Below are 25025 nucleotides of genomic sequence, written 5' to 3' on the forward strand. Positions count from 1 at the left end.
AAGAGGATTATGCGACAGGTCGTATTTTTACTTTCTCACGTAAATACGACTCATACAAACGCAAAGCCATGTCCGCCCAACAAAAAACAACCACAACTATTGATCAAGGGGCCGCTAGCTGTCCAGTGGTGAGGAATGAAGATAATCTATCAGTGGCATCCTTCAGTGGTTCCGAGGAAAGTTTGCCAAACGCTGATGCAACTCCCATTGATCTGACTAATTTCTCTATAGCTGACGAGTTAAATTTTGTCAGCGAGGACCGGAGATACTCTCTGCGCTCACGGAACATTCCTCCCCAAGCAGACAAAGTGGTAGCCAAAAATGCCGCTGCAGGAAACGGAGTGCCAAAAAGAGGTGGAAGGCGAGGCAGAACTCGCAAGAATTGGAACAATTAACCAGTGAACAAGACAACACTGTGATCAATTTAACAGATTCGACTTTGTCCAGGGCGGAAGAACAACTCCTCTCTTTAGGACTTTCGTACTGTCCACCTAATGATTTCTCATATGTTCAAGCGCGAATTGATGTTTTTAAATTTATAAGAAAAATCAAATTGCAGAAATATTTCTTGATTCATCCAGAAATTCCAATTGCGCATGTTGAAGGTGAGGCAGAAACATCAAATGAGGAAGCTCTGCAGGTAAAACATTTGCAGGGTTTGCAAACGCTGTTGTCTTTAGCTAATGAAGGCAACTCGCAAACTGATTTGACAGTGAGTCAAACCATTAAGGTTAATTGTTCTCCCCCGACCACCTTTCGAGGCAAATCCACATTCCTGCCCTTGATACCCAAAGATGCATTGGATGTCTTCAGTGACAGGATTATCACAGAACTGAAGGCACTCAATAGATCGGTGCTGAAGAAGAGGCAACAAGTCGATTTTAACAATGTTCAATACAACAAACTTGTGAAAAAAATCCAGGGTAACAATCAGGTTGTAGTGAAGAGTGCGGACAAAGGGGGAAATACAGTGTTGTGGGCCCAGTCTGACTATATCGCGGAGGCGTCCCGACAACTTAGTGATCCTCTCTGCTACACTAGATCCACTAAATTTGTGATGCTCAAAAGCCATGAAACAACTAGAAAAGCTATTAATCTCTGGTATAGAACTGGCTTATTAACAAAGGATGAATTTAAGTTCTTAAATGTATCACATCCCATCACTCCACTTTTTTATTTGTTACCCAAAATCCACAAATGCACTTCCCCTGTCCCGGGTCGTCCCATCATCTCCGCTCAGGGCAGCATGAATGAAAACATTTCTAAGTATGTGGATTTTTTTCTTCAATCACATATGTTTTCTCTTCCTTCCTTTTTGAAAGACACTACAGATTTTTTGGTTAAGGTCAGTGAAATCACTTGGGGTCCTGATTTTTGTTTCCTGGTGATGGATATTGAGGCACTTTACACCAGCATCAACCATCACCAGGGCCTAGAAGCAGTTAAATATTTCCTGGATGGACGAGAGGCAGCATTGAGAGATCACAACCTCATGCTGTTGGAAATGATACGTTTATGCCTCTCCAATAATTATTTCCAATTTGGAAAGGATTTTTACCATCAGGAACGCGGGGTGGCCATGGGTTCATGCTTCTCCCCCAGCTACTCATGTCTCCATGTTGGCTGGTGGGAGAGGCATGTCCTGGGGGTCACCCATGCACATTGGCTTCCCCATCTAGCGCATTATTGGCGCTTTATTGATGATATTTTTATCGTCTGGCGGGGCACCAAGGAACAGGCTGCTTCATTTGTTGATGACATTAATGTCAATGACAGGAATTTAAAATTTACTGCAAATATAACATCTGATTCCGCAGAATTTTTGGATGTCCAAGTCTATATTGATCATGACACCATACACACCAAACTCCACAGGAAGAGCACTGCGGGTAATTCGATCTTGCATGCCCGCAGTGCTCATCCTCCACACACTATCAACAGCATCCCTCTGGGTGAATTCATCCGGATCAAACGTATTTGCAGTAGTCCTGATGTCTTAGACAAATGCTTAACGGAATCCAGGATAAGGTTCCTAAAACGTGGCTATAGCAAAGTCATTTTGGACCAGGCTCTTGCCAAGGTACTTGCTCGCCCTCGTGAGGAACTCTTAATCTCTAGAAACAAGGAGATCCCCGAATCCAACGAACAGGGCTCTGTTCGTTTTATCACCACCTTTTGTTCCCAAACAGCCAAGATCAGCAATATCATCAGGTCGGAGTGGCCAATTGTATTAACTGATGTGATTCTGGCTCCATTTTTACCTAAATCACCAGCTATTACTTTCAGGAGGGCTCCGTCTATGAAAGATTCACTGGATCGAACCCAACCTGAACTTTCACCCAAAACCAATTGGCTTAACAGACCAGGTTTTTTCAGGTGCACCTCCTGTCGTGCCTGCACTTTTGCAGCCAACGGTACACATTATGCTTCGGCTTTCAATGACAGGTTGATTCCAATACGTGAACATCTGACATGTCGCAGTGACTTTGTAGTGTACCAGCTAACCTGCACATGTTCATTATCTTATATTGGAAGCACCAAATTACCAGCGAATCAGCGCATTTTGCAGCACATCAGGGCCATAGTCAACTCTGATATGAACTATCCAGTGGCTCGCCACTTTAAAGCGGTGCATGATAAGAAATTAAAAGATCTCACATACACCCTATTGTGTTCTGTAGCCAATCCGGGCAGAGGTGGTGACCGCGAAAAATTGTTACGCCAAAGGGAAGCATATTTCATATTGCTGCTTGATACCCGGTCCCCTGCAGGATTAAATGCGTTTGATGAATTACATCACTTTCTATAAATTGTGTGTATTTTGCCTTAGCCTGTATGAACGTAGTTTTCTTTCTTATTTGATTTGTTTCCTTGGTGATTTGCTGTTGCTGACTATTACTCTCAAATTTGAAATATCAAAATGTGAAATTGCTTCTGTTTTGTTCTCTCTTGTAGGTTTCCAAATTGAGTTTTCTGTAGCCTGATAATTTTTTCATTTGATCATGAAATAGTTTTTAAGCATTTGCACTTTAGCACTGTGGCACTTTGTTGACACTCAATCAATCATAAACATTTATAGAGCGCTCTACTTACCCGGAGGGTCTCAAGGCGCTAGGGGGGGGGGTGCTGCTACTACCCGAACAGCCAGGTCTTGAGCTTCTTCCTGAATGCGAGGTGGTCTTGGCTCAGGCGCAGGTCGGTCGGGAGGGAGTTCCAGGTCTTGGCGGCCAGGTAGGAGAAGGACCTTCCTCCTGTTGTCGCTCTTCGGATGCGGGGGACGGCGGCGAGGGCGTGACTGGCTGATCGGAGGTGTCGTTTGGGAGCGTAGAAGTTGATGCGGTTGTTGAGGTAGCTCGGGCCTTGATCGTGAAGGGCTTTGTGTGCGTGGGTGAGGAGACGGAAGGTGATTCTCTTGTTGACCGGGAGCCAGTGCAGGTCTCTTAGGTGTCCGGAGATGTTGCTGTGTCGTGGGACGTCGAGGATGAGTCTGGCTGAAGCGTTCTGGATCCGTTGGAGTCTCTTCTGGAGCTTGGCGGTGGTTCCGGCGTAGAGGGCGTTGCCGTAGTCCAGTCGGCTGGTGACGAGTGCCTGGGTGACAGTCTTCCTGGTCTCGGTGGGGATCCACTGGAAGATCTTCCGTAGCATGCGCAGGATGTTGAAGCACGACGCGGAGACGGCGTTGACTTGCCTGGTCATGGAGAGGGAGGAGTCCAGGATGAAGCCCAGGTTGCGTGCGTGGTCTGTCGGTTTGGGTGCGGTTCCCAGGGCGGGGGGCCACTAGGAGTCGTCCCAAGCGGAGGGCGAGGATCCCAGGATGAGGATTTCCGTCTTGTCCGAGTTCAGCTTCAGGCGGCTGGTCGACATCCACTCGGCTACCTCTTTCATTCCTTCGTGAAGGTTGGCTCTGGCGGCGGCGGGGTCGTTGGTCAGGGAGAGGATCAGCTGGGTATCGTCTGCGTAGGAGATGATGTTCAGGTTGTGTTGGCGTGCGATGACCGCGAGGGGGCTCATGTAGACGTTGAAGAGGGTTGGGCTCAGCGAGGATCCTTGGGGTACTCCGCAGATGACTTCGGTGGCCTCTGACTTGTACAGTGGTAGGCGGACTCTCTGTGTCCTTCCGTCGAGGAAGGAGACGATCCATTCCAGTGCCTTCTCCTGGATTCCGACGTTGTGGAGGCGCTGCACTAGGGTGCGGTGGCAGACGGTGTCGAAGGCCGCGGAGAGGTCTAGGAGGATGAGGGCCGCTGTGTCTCCGTTGTCCATCTGGGTTCGGATGTCATCGGTGGCAGCGATGAGGCGGTCTCGGTGCTGTGGTTGGCTCGGAAGCCAGACTGTGAGGGGTCGAGGGATCCGTTTGTCTCGAGGAAGGCTGCAAGCTGTCTGTTGACGGTCTTCTCGATGACTTTGGCCGGAAACGGGAGCAGCGAGATGGGGCGGTAATTCTTGAGTTCGGTGGGGTCCGCTGTTGGTTTCTTGAGTAGAGCGCTGAGTTCGGTGTGCTTCCAGCTCTCAGGGAAGGTGGCGGTGGTGAAGGAGGTGTTGATGATGTCCCGCAGGTGGGGTGCGATGACAGCGTCGGCCTTGTTGAAGACGTGGTGAGGGCAGGGGTCGGTCGGGGATCCGGAGTGGATGGAGTTCATCATGCGGACGGTGTCTTCGGTGCTGATCGGGGTCCAGGCGCGGAGGGTGGTGGTGGGGGGCGTTGGTTCGGTCGTGTCGGACGTGGCATTCGTCGGTTGGGTGTTGAAGCTGTTGTGTATGTCCGCGATCTTGTTGTGGAAGTAGGAGGCGAGGGAGTTGCAGAGTTCTTGCGATGGGGTGATGTCGTTGTGTCCGGCGTTGGGGTTGAAGAGCTCTTTCACGATGTTGAAGAGTTCCTTGCTGTTGTGTGCGTTGTTGTCCAGCCGGTCCTTGAATGCAGTTTTCTTGGTGGCACGGATCAGAGTTGGTGGTGCTTCCGGGTGGCAAGCTTGAGGGTGGTTATGTTGTCCGGTGTTGGCTCCCTTCTCCAGGCTTTCTCGAGGGCTCAGCAGTTCTTCTTGGAGCTCTTGAGTTCGTCGGTGAACCATGGGGCCTTCTTGCTGCCGGGTCTGCTGGGCGGGGTCCTCAGTGGGGCGAGTTCGTCCGCGCAGTTGCTGATCCACTTCGTGAGGTTGTCGGCGGCCTGGCTGGGGTTCGCTAAGCTGGCGGGAGGGTGCTGGCTCAGGGAAGCGGCGAGCTGGTCGGCTGTGATCTTGCTCCAGCTTCTGCGGGCAACCTGCTGCTGGTGGTGGTGGATCGTCGTTCTTCTGAAGGTGAAGTGGACGCAGCTGTGGTCCGTCCAGTGGAGTCCAGTGGCGTGGCTGAAGGCGATGTCTTTGCTGGATGAGAAGACAGCGTCGAGTGTGTGTCCGGCGAGGTGGGTGGGGGTGGTCACCAGCTGTTTGAGTCCGAGGTTGGCGAGGTTGTCGAGCAGGGTGGTGGTGTTGCGGTCGTTGTTGTTCTCCAGGTGGAAGTTGATGTCCCCCAGGAGGATGTAGTCAGCGGAGGCAAGGGCATGTGGGCTGACGAAGTCGGCTATGTCCTCGCTGAATCGTGTGCGTGGTCCCGGGGGTCGGTAGATCAGGGTGCCTCTGAGGGTGGTCTTCGGGTCGATGTGGATCTGGAAGTGTAGGTGTTCGGCGGTGGTCAGGCTGTCGTCTGTGCTGGTCGTGATGCGGATGGTGTCCCTGTGGATGATGGCGATGCCTCCTCCTATCTGGTTGGCGGTGCGGTCCCTCCGGGTGATCTTGTAGCCCTCTGGGATGGCGATGGCGATGTCGGGCGCTGAGGAGGCGTTCATCCAGGTTTCCGTGAGGAAGGCGACGTCTGGAGATGTGGTGTCGAGGAGGTTCCAGAGTTCGATGGCGTGTCTGTGGTCGGAGCGGGTGTTGAGCAGGATGCACTTGAGGTTGTTGCTGCTGTTGGTCGGCTTGGCGGGTGCAGGTGCGAGGCAGGTCCGGATGCAGGTGAACTTGCAGGCGGTGCAGCAGAAGGGTCCGTGGGAGCGTCTCGGGGTGGCACGGTAGCATCCCGGGACTCGTCCGTCGTTGAGTGCGTTGAGGGTGGCGGCGTCGTACGTCCGGCGGGTGGGCTGAGATCTGCCAGGGCCAGGGGTCCTGGCACTGGGCGCGGTCCAGGCGCGGACGGGCGCAGACGGGCTTACCTTTGGCGCACCTTCGGCCTCAGTCGGCGCTTCCGCTGCGCGCGTCCGCTGCGCGGTCGCTGAGGGGGCGTCATAAGAAGGGAGCCGGGAGGGCGGGTCAGCAGGGAGGCGGGGAGCGCGTGGTCCAATCGGCAGGCGTGGGGGCGGGGTCGCGGCAAAACCGGCGCGAAAAACCAGGCGGGCGGCCCTGCGGCGGCTGGGGCTCCGGACTGGATCGGCGTCAGCAGGCAGCAGGCAGGCAGGTACGAGGCAGGCAGCAGGCGGGGAGCGTGGGGGCAACCAGGCCGAGGGCACAGTGGTTGCTACTGATCCTGGGTCGGGGTCCCCTTAAGAAGGGAGCCGGGAGGGCGGGTCAGCAGGGAGGCGGGGAGCGCGTGGTCCAATCGGCAGGCGTGGGGGCGGGGTCGCGGCAAAACCGGCGGGAAAACCAGGCGGGCGGCCCTGCGGCGGCTGGGGCTCCGGACTGGATCGGCGGCAGCAGGCAGCAGGCAGGCAGGTACGAGGCAGGCAGCAGGCGGGGAGCGTGGGGGCAACCAGGCCGAGGGCACAGTGGTCGCTCAGACATATTATGCATTAGTGATAGGGATGTTGACAACCAGCCCAGGGAGCATAACTTGTTGGTTTTATCGTTTTTAGAATGTTTCTATACATTAGCATTAGATTTCCAGGGCACTTGCTGTATTTACATTTAGCTATGTTGAAACTTAAGATTTGTTCCACATTTTGGTTTATGTATATAAACCTAGATGAGACCAACAGAATCAATTTATTTCAGTTAATTCACTCCCTGAATGTGTTTGTCAGCCTGATTATGTGACGCCATCCTTATATGTCATTTGAGCACTATGCTCTAACTGTGTCTTTATGTTCACTTATCAAAAACATCATTGTTTTGCACTATTGCTTTCACTGTGAATTGGTGGCCCATTTGCTTTGTTGCAACCCTTGCGTCCTGTTTCTTTAGGCGCTAGGGCTTTTAATTTCAATTTAATGCACTGCCTACTCCTGACGCGTCATGTGATCAAGCTCCGCCTGCGGAGCGAAACGCGTCAGGGAGGGCACTCGCTCTTTTCACTTTGCTGGAATAAAGATGGATTACTGGCACAGGAACTTGTGATGTGGCTTTTTGGTGTTTGCTAAGATCGAGTAAGAACACCCATCATTGGAGTAGAGGTCTACGCCTGTTGAAACCGCTACATTTGGCGGTCAGGAGTCTTCGTTCAATATATATATATATATATATATATATCTATATATATATATATAGATATATATATATATATATATATAGCTCCAAAGAATACTAACCAGCACTCGCGGGGGTTTAAATCCCGATCGGATTTACTGGCACAAAAGAAAGATGGTACAGACGCGTTTCAGCGGTACGCACATATATACATATATATATATATATATATATATATATATATATATATATATATATATATATATATATATATATATATATATATATATATATATATATACATACACACACATAAATATAATATATTTGTATACGTATACACACTGCACATTGAGTGAGTGAAAATACATAACAGTAACAATCACATAAAAGGGTCCTATGGTGATATCACTGGATCTGGTGATGTCATAAACCACAAGGCTATAGTGTGAGTTTTTTGTAAATGTTTCCAGAATACTCAGATAGTACTATAGTACCATGTTATTTGTTGCCGTCAGTCAGGCCCTCTGGATTTATGTGATTCTGCAGCAGCAGCATTTTTCACATAATTGTGGATTAACCGCATTTGCCACACCATCCTTTATCTGCATAATTTTCAGATTGTAACAAAAAAAAATTGTTCCTAGATAAACCTTATCAGAAGTTACTAAAAATGTGGCAACACATTTTGCTGTGCAGTGAGGAACCTTTACAAAGGTTGACTTGTCATCTTTCAGTTGTTTATTGCTGTATTTGGATGTACAACTAGTACTTATTGGGTGAAACCTGTATCTACACAGTGTTAACACGTGTAAAATTGACAAAATAATGAACTAATGATATTACAAAATGTGCCACATTATGCTAATTAGTTTGCCTTTTTTGCGGCATAATTTAGTTATTCCAGTCGCATATTTTGTTTCTTCCTTGCTGCATAATTCCAGTGGCCCTGTCCTTAAACCATTATTTTGTATTTTATTCTTATTTTGAGACTGTTGGCTCGAAAAAGGTGAATTTTTCAAACAAGGAAACATTTTTGAAAACTGTGAGTGAAATACTGCACTGTCTGGTTGTCTGTGGAAAAAAAGCCATGAAAAATAATTAATTCTGTATATAAAACCCTGTAGTTGTAGAACAAGCACTCTTTGCTCCCCTTTGGTAAAAAATAAAATAAATAATAATTCTTTCTGCAGATTTCTAATATCCCCAGGAGTCAGATTGTTTTGGAACATATTTCGTAGCAGTGCTCCTGTTCGCTGCTCGGTAGTATTGTGTGGCACTCCACTGATTCAATGCAATCCCAGATGTGATGTTGAGGAGCAACATATAAGCGCCCCGCAACCCTGGCGCTGATATCAGTTCCTTCCTGTTTCTCCTTCTCATGTAGATCCATAGTTCCACTATGGAAGACTCCAAACTCAAGATGAAATTGTGGCCTTCACCTAGACCCCGCCCCAAGTCGTAGGCCAGGTCTCAGTAAATGTCACTCGGGTGTTCCTGCCACTGCTCCAATTCCAGCTTGAAGTCCTTTTGGTAAGTCAAAGTCCAAGTTCAAAAACAAGCATAAAAAAGTGCAGCGGGATCCAACACCATCCTGTGAGTTTGACTACAACAAGAAAGAGCAAGGGTGTCAAGATGTCAGAAGCACCCCTTGAAGTCACTGGCCAAGGAGCCAATCACTCAGTTGATCCTGATGTGCCCCAAGTTTCCTGGAGGACCATCAACCCTGCAGTAGATTGAGGCCTTCAGATAGTGCATGCTGCAAATTTTTTATATGCTCCTGGCTCGCTCTAGCATGTTTTCAGGCCCCATGGGATCACCAGCGGGCCCCTCCTAGTTTTGTCTGCTCCCTCTGTACCAATTACTAAGCCCGTACTGACTCTTGTATAGAATTCCGCTCCAGCTAAGGATCCATTATTGGTTTCTGCCACCCCATCGTAAATGATGGGGCCACTGGCACCTATGGATGACTTTGTGCTGACTCACATTTTAGATTTCGAAGAGAGGTCTGCTTGTGTTCCACTGATGTTGCACTATGAGAATATAAAAGCACAACTTGTTGTCATACACTCAGTCTCTAATCATGTGCCTCTGCCGTGTCACAGCTATTAGCAGAGGCTCCATTCTATTTTTGACTCTGATTCTGTCCCTGTGCCAGAGCGGGGTACATCCCAGGATGTTGATGATGGAGCAGATATGGCTTGCCCCTCCTCCATTACACTGATGATGCCATGTACCTTGATGTAAAAAAAACACCAGTGGGTTTGACACCTCCCCTGAGACAGAGCTTGACTTGCCACTTTGGCTACTAATGGAAGAAAGTGCTTGGTTCGCAGTGGTGGTTCAAAGGGCAGCTGCAGGAATAGAATTACAGCTGCCTAGGATAAGAAATGTTTTGACAGAAAACTTAAAGCCCAAGCCAGCAACATCAGAGGAATTACTCCCATTAAATGATGTTGTCATAGATAGACTGGTGGTTTCTTATAAACAGACAGGTGGCGAGATGTCATAGACTGATGCCTGATGAACCAGATTTTCTCACCATGCACCCCACTCCAGACCGCCTTATTGTTTAGGCTTTGACCACTAAAGTTGTTATGTTATGTTATATTAACCGTTTTGTAGAGCGCGCAGCTGCCCCAGCGAAGAGGCGACCCGGCGCTAACCACGCGAGGCACACAGATAAGTACCAACTGAAAAGAAGAAGGGGCATGAGAAGATTAAGATGAAGGGAACAGGAAGGTCTTGATGGCTTTTCTAAAAGCAGCCAAACAATCGATGGCGCGAATGTGTACTGGAAGAGAATTCCACAACTTGGGTGCGAGCTATCTAAAAGCACGCCCGCCTGCCCTGGACAGCCTAATTTTGGGCACCACCGCCAGGTGTTGCTCTGACGAGCGGAGAGGACGAGAAGGAACATAGTGGGTGATCAAATTGCTCAGCAGGGCAGGACTCGAGAGTTTGAGGATTTTAAAAGAAAGACAGAGTGTCTTAAAATGAATGCGTCTTTCAACCGGAAGCCAGTGCAGCCTCCGTATGATACTGGTCGCAGAACAGAAGCGCGGCAGGCCGACTAGTGCTCTAGCGGCAGCATTTTGAATGCGCTGCATTCGATGCAGTTCCGCCTTGTTCGCCCCCAAAAGAAGTGAGCTCGCAAAGTCAAGGCGAGAGAGGATGGTAGCCTGCACAATGAGTTGGCCTATCGGGGGATCAAAGTATTTCAGGATGGGTCTAAGGCCACGCAAGGTGCCAAAGAACGTGGTGGCCAGCTGCTTGGTGTGGGCCTGAAAAGAAAGCGAGGAGTCCATCAGGACACCAAGGTTCTTTACCACGTTCTTGGGGGATGGTATCGACCCTAGGGCTGTCGGCCACCACTGCTCGTTCCATAGAGTAACATCCTTGCCCACTAGCAGAACCTTCGTTTTCCGGTATTTAGCTGCAGACAGTTAGTTGCCATCCAACTTGCTACAGCAGCCATACCATCTTTAAATCTGGAGGCGGCGGGGAAGGAAGCGTCCGCCAAGGTGATCACCAGCTGCGTATCGTCGGCATATGAGACCAAGGTGAGGTCCCACAGCTTGGCGACTGCAGCCAGTGGCTGGACGTATAGGTTGAAGAGCAGTGGACTCAGGGCAGAGCCCTGAGGCACCCCCTGGTCAACAGTATGGGTCTGAGAGGAGAAAGGTGGAACCGAGACTCGGAAAGATCTGTTGGCCAAGAAGGAACGAAGCCAATCCAGTACTGAGCCTTCTAGCCCTATCTCCTCAAGTCTATGGAGTAGAATCTCATGGGACACCGTATCGAAGGCGGCGCTGAGATCTAACAAGAGCAGCGCCGGACTTTGACCCCTGTCCAAAAGAGATCTAAGATGTTCAGTAGTGGCCAGAAGGGCACTGCCCGTGCTATGGCCAGGACGAAACCCATTCTGAGAAGGATCCAGGATGTTATGGGAATTCACAAACTGAGTTAGCACGTTGTTAACATGTGCTTCTGTGATTTTAGCAACCCACGGGAGGAGGGATATGGGCCGGAAGCTCTATGGTTTATTGGGGTCCAGATTGGTTATTTTTAGGATGGGAGAAACCCAAGCTTGCTTCCAAGGGGCAGGAACGGTCCCAGATGATAAAGAGAAGTTAATTATTTTGCGGAGGGGTTCCCTGAAGATGGAGATGGATTCCTTAAATTGTGAAGGCTGCAGGGGGTCAAGGGGAGAGCCTGACCTAATTTTGCCACTTAGCCGAGTAAATTCTGCCTCGGAGAGGGACGGAATGAAAGTCAGAGCGGCCCTGGGTCTCCCACTAGGCCTCGCCTCAGCCAGAAAGGTACTAGGATCAGGAAAGGAAAGATAGATGGTACGCACTTTATTGACAAAAAAAGCTGCCAATTCATCACAATGATGCTTAGATGATACCACAGTTATCATCAACTCTTGTCCAATTCACTGGAGAGAGAATTCAAAAGGATAGACACCTTTGGCAAACCAGTTTTTTTCTGCCAGCTTAGCACCAAGATCTGTAAATGCCATCTGTGTGTTTGGGCTGATATGCACACGCCATTTGAGACATGGCTAGCAAAATCTTGTCCTGAAGTATCTTAGAGTTTCTCTGGCTCAGGCAATGCATGCAGGACAGCACATAGGCAAGTATATTATCCACGGTTTTTACGGCGGTGTACAGCCTTCACTAATTGACATGTTCTTTAATGCAACTCGCCTTTTTGGGAAGAAAGCAGACTCTACTTTGGAACTGTTTGGGATGTTCACCCCTGCTAAATAATTTCTGCACTAGTTCAGGGGCTGGTGCATAGGTTTCAGTTTCAGGTAGGATTCACCTGGTATATTGGTGGTGTACACACGTAGCAACAAGTGTCTTTTTGGCTAATAGAGCCAATGAGAATAGTTAAAGCATCCATAAGAAGTTAAGATTGAGCAGATCTGTTAGGCTATAACTGGTAGGCAGAAACATGTTGACAGATAAGAGATGGATCTGAGTCATTGTCCTCTGTGTACCCGCTCGTCTTTGGTTTTAGATATACCTGGGGCCCTCACCAATCAATGTGTTATACAGAGGTATATATTTTTAGTCTGTCTGGATCCTGCCTTGTCCAGTAGTTTTTATCTAAGAACTCCCTCCTTCCTTAGAGTTTTTCCAGGAGGTTGAGTCTGCCTTGGTGGCACTGACCTTTCAGGGTGGGGAGACGATGTTGATGATGAAACATGACACTATTATGTGTGTGAAGTTTCCTCTTCCATAAAGGATGACTATCCTCATTGGCTTGGCAGAAGTCCTGTGACGCCCTAAATCGGGACTTCGGATTGTTTTTGTAAGATTAAGAAACAGTCTGTCTTCTAGATTTCTTGTTTTGTTCTGTGCAGTGCCGTACTCATTCTCGTGATTACAGCATCCACAAAGCCCATAGCAACCCACACCCACCAGTTGAGAGGAGGATCTAGTGCTTCCTCCTGGATTGGTAATCCATCACGCCTGACAGATGGGTCTTACAAATTGTATAAGTAGGTTAAGCCCTAACTTTTCTTTCCTCTCTAATATTCCTTTCACACCAGAAAAAATATCAGCAGAACATATGTTGATCCTGCTAGGGATACTATAAAGAATGTACGGACTAAGAGAAAGGCGGAGTTGTTATTCTCACTATTTCTTCATTCCGAAAACGTCTGGGTTCTCAGTTCTGTCTTGGACCTTTGACCCCGGAAGCTTTCTTCCCAAAGGACAAATTCAAAATGTTCACATTGGCTCAGATCCTACCTGCTTTGGACCCAGGGAACTAGACTGTATCCTTCGACTTGTAGGATGCATATTTCCCCTGCTCCCCGTGGCCTCATCAGCACCTTTTTGGTTATCACAAAATAGATGGTGGTAGTTGCTGCCTATCTTCAGAGGTCGGGAGTTACTGTTGTCGAGGACTGTCTACTGAATGCAGGCTTGCTGCAGTCAGTCGTGGGCCACCTCAAGACAATGGTAGAACTTCAACATTGTTGGGTTTAATCTTAAATGAGTTCAAGTCCCACCTGATTCCTTCACAGAGGCTTCCATTCATTGAGGTGATCTGGACACAGTGAAGCTCGTGACTTTTTGCCCTCAGCAACAAGTCCTGGACATTCAGGCTACGCTTTAGGATTGATAGTAGATAAAAGATGTGAGTAGCTTTGAGGCTTCTTGATCCCTTCATTTTGTGTTTACTCCTTGTCAACCACCAGTGGCAACTGTGAGCCCCGCAATTGAACCTGATATTCCAGTGGGCGCACGTTTCTTACACCATTCATGTTTCGGAGGCTGTTCAAGATTTGCAGTGTTGGTTGACCAATTGCACTTTGTCTCGTGGCTGACCACTCTCCTTTCCCCACCCAGACTGTTGACAGACGCATCATTGCTTTTTTCAGGGGGTTGGGTGGTGAGGGTTCGCCTGGGTGAGGTGGAGATCAGGGGGCTCTTGTCTCCAGGGGAAGGCGACCTCCACATCAACCTACTGGCACTACCACCCTACAGGCCTTCTTACCTTCCGTCATTCGCCCTCTATACATTTTTGTTTTCTTATGTGTGCCTTCTTTAACTCCAGTTGGGTAGGGCAACGATTTATGAAAAGTTCATTTACTTGGTGGATCAATGGATTAGCCAAAGACACATCCAAATGTTTAGTGAAAGAATAAGTGTCGGTTTTCAGAGAGCGGGAATATAGGGCTTTGTAGGAAGGCACATTTAATATGTGACCTTACCTTGAAAAAACGCAATAGACATTGATGAAGAGGTTGCTGCGAAGATGGGGAATCTTCTGATGCAGCTTCATATTCTTATTTTGAGCAACCTATAAGAACTCGTGCCAACTCTTAAATGTCTGAAGCACTTTTTTAAAATAGCCTTACAATTGACCTAATGAATATCATGGTTTGCACAGCAAAGTACTTGCATGTGGTGCTCAGAAGGTTCGGAACAATTCAACTGTACATCATTTCAGATTTGCTAACATCACCATGGAAGTACTAAATCCATGGACAGCCGAATTGAAGGAAGGTATGAACCGCTCCTGAGGCTGCGGTATTTTTGGCATCAATGCAATCTGGGAAAAGGGGATGAGTCTCGCTGATCATAAATAAGCTGACATTTTAGCCAAAGGAGTTTCGGTTCAAGGGGAAGTGAGACATTCGAAAGTTGTGGGCAGCCCCTTCGAAACTAGGAAGGCATGCTGTGACTTTGGGACTGATAGGGTCTATGGTGGTTGGAATACCCTTCGGTGTCCTGTATTGTTTATTAGAAGTATCGATTCACATGCTGCAAAATGTGCACACAGGACTGAACGTTTGTGGTTTTGGATGAATAGCTTTTAAAGATTGTATGCATGCCCCAGAATGGCTAGCAGCTAATGGGTCATCGTATAGCACTGTACAAACTCAACAAAACATTTTGGGAATTTTATTGGCATAAACTATATTTGGCTAGAGATGTTTTGTACTAGCTTTCCGATTTCCAGACTAGTATCTGTTTTGGAAACACACCAGTCTTTTACTAAACATAGAAGATAGAAAAATTATTTTCGTTATGTAGAACAAACTCATATTTTCAGAACTAATACAGTAAGTATGTCCATGCATAGCTGTAAAAAGAAAAAATGTCTATTAACTGTGCACTATAAGTAAAATCGATAAGCACTTTATTGAATGTATCTTTGCTTCTTTCCTTTAGGACTTCGATTCTTTCTTTGATGCCAAGGAAGGAAATGAAATTAATTTTTTCTTGGGTCTTGCGCCTCGCACGAGCTCCAAGGTTAGTATGGTAGGAGTGAGCTATGTCTTTTCCATGGTTAGCTTTCCAGAGGAATGCCGTTGTGTGTGGTCCATCTGTCTATCTCTTACTTTCACATGTATTTGCTAGCTACAGTATTGATTGGTTCCTGGCAGTGTGAACTCGTGTATTTATGTATCCTCATCTTGCTGAGGGTGAGCCCATACCGTAGACCAAAAACTCAATTTTCCTCTCTCAAAGAACTTAAAATCTTTCCCCAAGGTTATGGGTTAGACAGGACCCTAATTAAAACCACTGCAGGATTGTCTTCGTGGGCAAAACCAAGTTGTTAACTCTAGTTACTGGTGGCAGAATTTAACAACAATCAGTTCTGTAAAAACTTGTGCTAAACATCTAAGCACACCACTCAAGTAGATTTTCTCAACAAAGCAATGACTCACAGAAATGACATTATTCCTAGCATGAGATACAAAATGAAGTTTTAAAACATACGACAGGCTATGCAAATGAACACCCACCACATGCTAAGTAAAAATAGCACTTTGGTATTCCTGTTTCTATCTGAACATGTAAATTGAGATAACTTCCATTTTTCACTTATCATCCAACTGGCCCTTGCAGGCTTCAAGGCGCACTTCACAGTTGGCTTATTGAAAGTCAAGGATCGTCCTAAAAACAGTTGATTTTAACATGTGAACACTGTTGTTTTGTCTTCATGATGTCAGATCTGCCAGTCGGCCCATTTTATATGATTTAACACGTGAGTGACATAATACCAAGCTGCATCTGCCGTGCATTTGATTTTTATTTGGCACCTCTTTGGGACAAGCCCAATATGTCAATCACTGTTTGCCAACCAGTCACCATGCTTTAGAGGTTAACACCCATGCAGTAAGATGTTGGTCAGATGCCAGTTCTCCAGTCAAACCATGGAGGGGGTAGGGAGGTCACAAATAAAGATGCATTAATCTAGGCTTAGCCTTCTTGGAAAAGAAAAGCATCTTATGCCACAGGGTCCAAGCCAGCGGAAGAGTCAAAGAAGGTGAGTATTGTGCCAGGGAAATTGTTAGGACCCACTCTTATACTCCTAGAGGTCCACCAGAGAAGCAGCATCATCAACATTGTTCCCATTTAACACTGAGAAGTTTGTCATCAGGGCGTTCAGTGTCAGGAGCCTCACCTGTGACCTGTGACATCTTTTAGTGCCTAGGTAACAGTTGTGATGTTGAGGTACTCTCAAGATACGAGAGGCTCAGATGTGCAACCTTTGACTCATCTCTTGTGTCTGCCAAAAAGACGCTGACGTGTTGCTAATGATCTACGTTAGCCAGCAAAGCAATATGGTGGCGTAAAGGATGGTCAATGGAGCAATTATTGTTGAAGAGGTCATCAGATGGCAAAGAGGGCATGTTTCAGTCAGCATTTCTTTCCATGACAGCCACCAGCAAAGTTCCCCAATGTGCTTCCCTGAAGTCAGAATTTACAGCTCAGCAGTAAACTGTTCCAAAACTTGACGACAGATGGGAGAATTCAGTTGAATAGCCCTGTTAATCAATAACCAGGGAAATGTCTCTTATTCCAAAATAACTTTCCTCTGACCTATGACTTTCAAGTCCATTCTAGGATTGGCATAAAACTAACTATTGCTGTTACAGCGCCACCTATGTGAAGACAGGCCAAACAAAGTCAGCATGAAGGAAGGGGTACGGATGTAGCCCCTCCCCGTTGATGGACATCCTCGTTTCTTTATTACTAAATGGATGATTAGAGCTCAACCACTCATCATTTGAACGGATGTGGTTGGTATTGCTGTTGCAGTATTTTTCAAAACACTAGTGTCCATGAGTGTTTTAGTGCATAGGGTAATAAAGGTTGAATTGGGTACAGTTTACAAACAACACTATAGTTTCTTCTAGCTTGTAAATTGTTATGGCGGGACAAGGGCGAGAGTGTGGGTTGATGTGGGTGATGTCAGTGTGGGTTGATTGTCTCCCAGGTAATCAGGTGGCCGGAAAGTCTTAATTAAGACCATTATACATTACTTGTTAGAGTTTTACGGTTCCTCAATGTGTGTCCCTGAAGTCAATATGGTGGTGGAACAGTGTAGCAGTAGGTAAGTTATACTGCACACACATGCCTGTGACGCTTCATGGCTGAATAAGGGGTGGCTAGGGTGGGGTATAGGCGGGCACTCAGGCAGCAGGGAAAGCTAAATTAAGATTCAATGCAATCCCTCCCTACACAGTGGCATGCAAATTCTTAGACACGCTTGCCTAAAGTCAAAGGCACCACCAGAGCTCGTTAACACACTTCCATGAAGTAAAGATTTAAGGTGCAGCAGTGTGGCACTAGATATTTAATATATCACATGTTAGAAATTCGGTTGCTGGTTGGCAGAGATATGCACCATATCCAAGCAGAAAACACAATCCTAGTCAGGGTTAGTCAAATATACACCATAAATTAACCTGTGTTCACCCTCTAGTAGTTTGACACAGAGCTGGCAGGCTTAACTTGAGAGGCAATGTGAAAAGTGTGCAACACTTTAAACAGTAACACAGTGAAAACACCACAAAAAGACTCCACACCCGTTTATAAAAAGAGATTATGATTTTATAAATAAAGCAAGTCCAAAATGACAACAATTCAATAAATAGAAGTCAAGATATGAAGTTTTAACACCTTCGCTGCGGCGGCTATACCGCCGCAGCGCTAAGGGGGCGGGGGGCCGCACGGCGCTCACACGCTGGTGACGGAACCGCTCCGTCACCAGCCTCAGGTGAGCTGTGCTGATAACGGAGCGGTTCCGTCATGGCCCCGCCCGCTCAATAGAACGCCCAGCGCAGGCGCGGAATCCGCGCCGCGCAGGCGCTTCGGGTGGGCCATGACGGAACCGCTCCGTCATCAGCACAGCGCCACCGCGGCTGATGACGGAGCGGTTCCGTCATCAGCATTGAAGAGGTTAAAGATTAAAAGTGAAAAATAGCGCTTATAAGCAGTAAGTGCCTATGGAGGTATTTGGTCGCCCTGGACTGGGGCAAAGTCAAGAGTTCAGGGCGACGGCGATGGAGCGCAAGCCGGATACAGGAGCCTCGCAACGCCCGCTGAACAAAAATACCTTGATCCTGGTCTCAACAACGAGATGTGGGGTGCAGCCGAGCACTGCATCGGTGTCAATCCCGCAGTAGAGGTTTTGTGTCGATTTTCTCCACACAGCAATGGTGATGCGCCGGTTCTGAGGTGAGTTGGTTTTGAAACCAATCTGCCCGGTTTCTACACGCAGTCGAGGGGATGTGTTGATCATCTCTATGGAGTGGCGATGTGGTGATTCCAAAGCGTCAGTTCCGATGGCGATGCGATGGTTCCGAGTGCGATGCGCCGGTTCTATTCCCTCAACAATGGTTATGTGCCGGTTCTGCTCATGCAGCAGAGGATGCTTCGGTTTCACTGGAGCAAGCACCTGGAACCACTTCCAATGGACCAGGCACAGGAGCAGCGGGTCAGACTTTGATATCCCTGAGTCTTAAAACAGTAGGCAAGCCAGTATGCTCTTGGTTCAAGCAAAGGACCAGTTCTTCCTCAGCAGGGGCAGGGCAGCACATCAGAAAAGTAGCTCTTCCAGAGCAACAGTCCAGCAGAATGGCTTTTCTTGTAGCACCACAGCAGTTCTTCCTCCTGTCAGAGTTCTTCACAGATCCAGTAGTGTCTGTTTTAGTGGGGTCAAAGACCCAGTACTTATACCCAGTTGTGCTCCCAAAGTGGAGGTGACTTCAAAGAGGGGTTTAAAGTGCACAGAGATCCTCCCTCCCAACTGTGGCTCCAGACACTCTACAGGGGGGTATGCAGCCTTTTGTGTGGGGATTGGACACATAATCTTCCAGCATCTTCGAAGTGATCACACACAAGTATCAGAGTGCTAAGTCTGCAAGCACCAGAGAGCTTTGATCAATTTCCAGGTACGTAGGTAATACTGGAGGATGGAACAAGAAAAAACGTTTTATCTGTGTGTAAAACTTCGGCCAATTAAGGAAAATAGAAAACACCAATTCTTGAAGGCGACGGACAGTTGATGAAAAAAGGCAACCACCAAATCTTGGTTTAGAAACGGATAACTAGAGTGAACGATAGGATGGAAATAGAGCATTTGTGTGACAGGCAAACACGTCCACCTGTAGCATCCAAAACTGCTGAAAGGTTTACATAAACAATTTCCCCACGAGAAAACTCATGTGGAGCTGGGATATAACCAGCAAAAACTTTCCACTTGGGCATTTTGCATGCAAAACATATAAGACAAACTCCTATAGAGGTGCTTCTTTATACAGACTTGTTGTTATTTTCCCCTGAAGATGTACATTGTTCTTGACCTGCAGCTTAGGTTTGGTTCTTGGTGAGGACCGACTGTTCCTGCTAAAAACTGAAAAGACCATTTCAGTGATTGGGTTGACTCATTTACAGACCAATGACTTGAAAAGTAACTGCATTTCTGCGGTCCTTGCTGATGAAAACCAGACTGCCGAAGTGTAGCCTGACACCTTTGGAGAAGCTTATTGAATCATTTAGTGAAAGTCTCAAAAGTCTGAGGACCATTTGAGAGGGCTTCACAGACCAGTGCTTCAGGTGGAGGAGCATACTTTGTTAAGAGAATACTCAGATCACTATATCTTCATTGACTTGAAGACACTGATGGAGTGATTTTGAAACTTCTTCTGACAATGAAGAGAAGGCAATGTTCTCAATACAGTAATGAATAAAGGCAGATTAATATGAGCCTCTAGAAAAAATCCAGTATCATGAAATTGCCAAACTAAACATGGTACTGGAGCAGAATAGAGTCCAACTGAAAGTAGTTTGAATTGGTAATGATAGTCTGCCGATCAAAAAGTTATAAACTGCTCATGAGCGGTCAGCATTGGAATGTGGAATGAGATTACATTGAAGATTCTCCATCTTAAATGGCATGAGCTTCACAAACTTGCCAACTGTCTTCAAATCTAGGACTGGACGGAACTTCCTCCAGTATCACCTCAAACCCCATTTGCTTAGAGGAGCTGGCATGATGACCTAATTCTGCAAGAGAGCTTACACACCTCAGTGGAGAGGCGATATATGATTCTCATTCTTGAACAGAGGTGTCCCAAAACCTGGCTACAGATGGGAGAATTAAATGTACTGTTCGAACTCATCAATCCCAAGCCAATAGTCATCTGAACTCTGCATCACTGGCACAAGGGACATTGCCCAATTGCGAAGAATTTGCAAATTTCTTCATAGTTAAGACCAGTAAGATTGAAACTGAACTATGTTTGGCCTGTAACCACCTGTCGATCAGCCCACCAACCCCCCTATGCCCACCTGGTAGGAAGTGCATGGTCCAGGCGCTACCACACCTCCCCAAAAACAACTCTTCCTGAAATCTCTTCCAAACCTTGGATGAATGCACTATCCGCAAAACGCTGTCGACTCTACTACAATGACCCGTTGCCATCGAACCTTTTCCTGGAATTTAGATCCTCTCTCCTAACAATGTGGACTACAATAGTCAATGCATCACTGCGGCAAGGTGTTATTTCAGGTTGCCTAAAAATGGGTCAAGTCACTCTGATTTTAAAGAAACCTACTGAGGATCCCTCGGACCTTCATAACGTCCGCCCAATCTCCAACACCCCAACGATAGCAAAGCTCCCGGAGAAATGTGTGCTTGCCCAACTCTGCAAGCATATTGACCATTTCCAACTCCTGGACCAATGCCAATCGGGTTTCCGCTCAGGCCATAGCACAGAGTCGGCCCTAACGCACATTGTCGATGACACGTTAAGAATGTTGGACCGCAATGAGTCGTGTCTACTGATCCTTCTTGACATTTCGTCAGCATTTGACACTGTCAAACATGATACTCTAATTGACTTCCTGGAACACAGGATGGGGTTGTCTGGGTCTGTGCTTAATTGGTTCTCTTCATTCCTCCTGAATAGATCCCAACGCTTCAAAGTGCAGCAATCCCTGTCCCATCCTGCACCAGTTTTGCGGGGGGTTCCCCAAGGTTCAGCACTCTCTCCCACACTCTTTAACCTGTTCATGGAGCCTCTAACAGAAATGCTGAAATCATCCAGCATTCACTATCACATATATGCGGATGATACTCAACTATACCTGAAGATCGCCTCCCCTGAGGACATTCAGTCCCTCCACTCTGTCCTACTGGAAACACAACGCTTTTTGACACGTAACCACCTGAAACTTTAAGCTCTAAAAACAGAATTCCTCCTTATCTCACCCCATAAGCAATCACAGAACATTGAACAATAGTTGAATCAGCTTATGGCTCTTAACTGCAGACTTCACCTCGTGGACTCGGCATCCTCGCTTGGTATCATACTAGACAAGAGTCTGAACATGCAAAAACACATCAGTTCCCTCACCAAAGGAGCGAACTTTCAACTCAGCATCTTAGGAAGCTCAAACCTCATCTCCCTGCTCATGACCTAACGGTTGCAGTGCAACCATTGGTGATCGCAAAGCTGGACTATGGCAGTGCTACTTTGTGTGGCCTGACCAGAGTTAAAACTGCTCCCCTTAGGATGACCTTCAATGCTGCGGCCAGGCTCGTTATGGGCACAAAAAAATTCAACCACATCTCCCGGACCTGCTGCTCTGAAATGGCTCCCCTATGAAGCTCGGATACCGCTGAAAATTGCATGCATGACACACAAAGCCATCCACCTCAAGACGCTGATGTACCTCGCCCAGAAGCTGGAGCTCTCATGTGGTTCAAGAGCCTCTAGAAGTGCCAGCACCCTATTACTCAAACCACAAAAATTCAAGAAAAGAAAAAGACCTATAATCAAACATTTTCAGGTATGACGCCAAGGATCTGGAACTCTCTTCCCCCCGAAGTCAGAATGATCCCTTCCTCTGCCCTCTTCAAATCAGAAGTTAAAGAGCTCTTGATGAAGAAATATCTGCCTCAGTCTTTATTTTTTTTTTATTTAGTGTTTTTTAGAGCGCACAGCTACCTCCGACGGAGGTGTCCCGGCGCTGAAGACCTTATCTCAGAGGGGGGAAGGGGGAAGGAGTGAGAGTTCAGATCTGGGAGAAGAACCAGGTCTTCCTTCCCCACTTGACTCAGGACCATTCAATGCTGTTTTGTGCCTTAGAAGCTAGGCTCTTGAGAATGTTGGACATTCTAAGTCTATGTACCTGTCGATATGCTGATTATTTGTGTTTCCATGTACTCGTGCTACTGCACAATCTGTAAAGCGCTCTGATACCCTCGGTGGTCATGTTCGCGCTATATAAAACGTTCTAAATAAATATAATAGCCCTGTTAATCGATAACCAAAGAAATAGGTCTAATAAAAAAAAAACTTCACTCTGACCTCTAACTGCTGCTGTTAAAGTGCCACCTATATGAAGACTGATAAACCAGCAAGTCAACATGAAGGAAGTGGCCCCAATCCATTGATGAATTTAAAAAAAAAAAAAGATTTTCTAGAGAGTGTACCGAGTTGCTTTCTCAGTTGTGGGCTCCCCTTATAAATTGAGAACTGTGTGATAGAGAGGGGTGAAACAGTAGTCAGCTTTGCACATCCACATTTCTTTGTTACTAAAATGAGGGATTAGAGCTAAGCATGTGATGTACAACCACTCATCGTTTGAAGAAGATGTTTTTATTTATTACTGCAGTATTTTTCAAATCACTAGTGTCCATTGGTGTTCTCGCGAGCGTAATGTAATAAAATAGAAACTCTTCAGGTTATACTACGAACAATGCCAAAATACAGTCATGCAAATTTCAAGTAATTTTGATTTTCTTTCTTTAGGTGGCATCAGATGAGAAGTCAGAACTCCAAAATGGTGAACTTCCAGTAGAAGTGCAAGAAAACAGAGAAGTAATACATAATTATTTGGCGTACTGTTTTTAAATGCCTGCTTCTGGGCTCTGATTGTGTGTGTTGCCTTGGGGTGGGCTGTGTGTAGCCCACCCTTGTTCATAGCAACATTATCTCTTCAACACACTGGAGATAGGAAGATGAAACAAAGCCACCAAGTCCTCTCAGTTAGTGTTGGACGAAAATCGTCTTCCTTCGTGGCCTTGGAGAGCCTGTGCCCCTGCTCAGTGTTAGACTGCTATGAAAGTCATGATATGTCTCTGCAGGTTTTTAAATTTTATCTCAGTGAACATTACAGTCATGCATGAGTTCAGATGAGGTCCACAAAGTGCACTCTCTCTTGAGGATTGTTACTGTCCTCTCACTGCACAGAGAGACAGGCAGGGATAGAAGCAAAATATGTTTGCCCATCTCCTTCACAGGAAAGATTCTTGCTGGCATCTCCTAGTGAAGGACAGCCTAGTCTCCTCAGCCAGCTCCTTCTCTTTATCTGGTTATGGAGAGCACGTTTACTATGCTGTTATGAGAAGGATGAGCATTAAGTATGTGTGTTGTGTTTTACTGCACTTATACCTGAATCCATCTTGAGACTTCGGTATGTGCATGGCAGACAAGTTGAGAGCCTGGCCAGACAGAAATGTAATTTGGAGGAAAACTTTAAGACATTCCTAGGTCTCTTTGAAATGAGCCAAGCTCGGGTGACTGGAGGTTGGGGGGACTCTTTTGAAGTGGAGGAATGGTCCATGCTCACTTCTTCTCTTTGTTCTCAAAGGGGCGTCTGCAGTTTTGTGTAGTGGCTTGTGATAATGCCTCTTCCTCATTTGTGCCTTTGTTTTTCATCTGACGTGAGACACACCCAACTCCACTCCCCCTTTCTGCTAATTATTCAAGACAAAGGTCTATTCTTCCAGCAGTTGCAGAGATAGTGGATTTTAAGTTCTGCTTCATGAGAGCCTTTTTCTGCCTGCTCGTGAGCAGCTTTTCTGGAAAGAAAACAGTTTACTTGTTTAGCTTGCCGTATAAAACCTCCTGTAGAAGGCAGTAGGTGACTGATTGTGAGGAAGCCTTTGATAAAGTCAGTAGGTAGTGGATTATCCCTTGTGAAAAACCCTATCAGAGACTGTAGGGGTGTCTTATTTTGAAAACCTTTTGTCAAAGCACATAAACTGTGCTTTATTGATTCATGACAACCTGATGTCAAAGTCTGTAGACAGTGGCTAATTGTTTAGGACAACATTTGTCAAAGTCAATGAGTAAACGCCTGTTTCTTCTGAAAAGCATGTTTTACCTTGCTTGTTGTTTCTCCTTATTCTTCTATATTTTCATGTGTACCATTTATCTGTGTGTCAACTAAAGACCTTTTCCTTTTCAAATTAAAGCACTGGCTGGAGTGGTACTAGTACTCAGCAGACTGGACTGCTCTAATAGTTTACGTGTGAGTGGTCTCCAGTACTCCTTCGCACTACTCGATGTCCCTGCCAAAACTCTGCACAGTATACCTAGTCATACTCCCACATCAGCATATAATCTCCAAATTGGCTATCTGTCGCACAAAACCAAAGCCATTTGCAGCAGTAAAGGGTTTGTCTCCTATCTTGATGCACACTAACTCAGAATCTAAGATCAACTAACCACAGCCTTGCAGTAATACCTATGCCAGCTTGTGGTGACCGAAGTTCCTGTGCTTTTACGTCTCAGCCCTGTCAGTTAGAACTCCCTTCCATTTTACCAATTAAACTGTACAATTTTCTTTGCATTTCAGTACATTTGGAGATTCCCTGTGCCATTTTTTCAAGCCCATTGTGCAAGCATTTATTACATCTTAGACCATTGTGTCTCACTGTTCTTTAAGGTGCATCTATTGCTTTTCTGAATCTTTGCTTTTTAACTTCTTTTATTAATGATACATTTCTTTCTGAATCGGGAAATAATTTGCTTTACAGATATGCAGAAGCTGGTGTGGCTGTGTGAGCAGCTTGCTGATATTATACCAGGTTTTTACATTG

The 25025-nt window shown here is 46.5% G+C and overlaps 1 protein-coding gene across 1 annotated transcript in view; it reads left to right on the top strand.

Annotated features, from left to right (window-relative positions):
* SH3BGR (SH3 domain binding glutamate rich protein) overlaps positions 1 to 23052 on the top strand; it is a 236192-nt gene extending 213140 nt beyond the window's left edge. Inside the window, exons 3-4 of the mRNA XM_086936278.1 lie at positions 15068 to 15148; positions 22951 to 23052. Coding sequence (XP_086792404.1) covers positions 15068 to 15148; positions 22951 to 23052 — 183 coding nt within the window. The remainder of the gene's footprint in view (positions 1 to 15067; positions 15149 to 22950) is intronic.
* The last annotated feature ends 1973 nt before the right edge of the window (positions 23053 to 25025 follow it).

Source organism: Lissotriton vulgaris, chromosome 8 (genome assembly GCF_964263255.1).
Source record: "Lissotriton vulgaris chromosome 8, aLisVul1.2, whole genome shotgun sequence".
NCBI lineage: Eukaryota > Metazoa > Chordata > Amphibia > Caudata > Salamandridae > Lissotriton > Lissotriton vulgaris.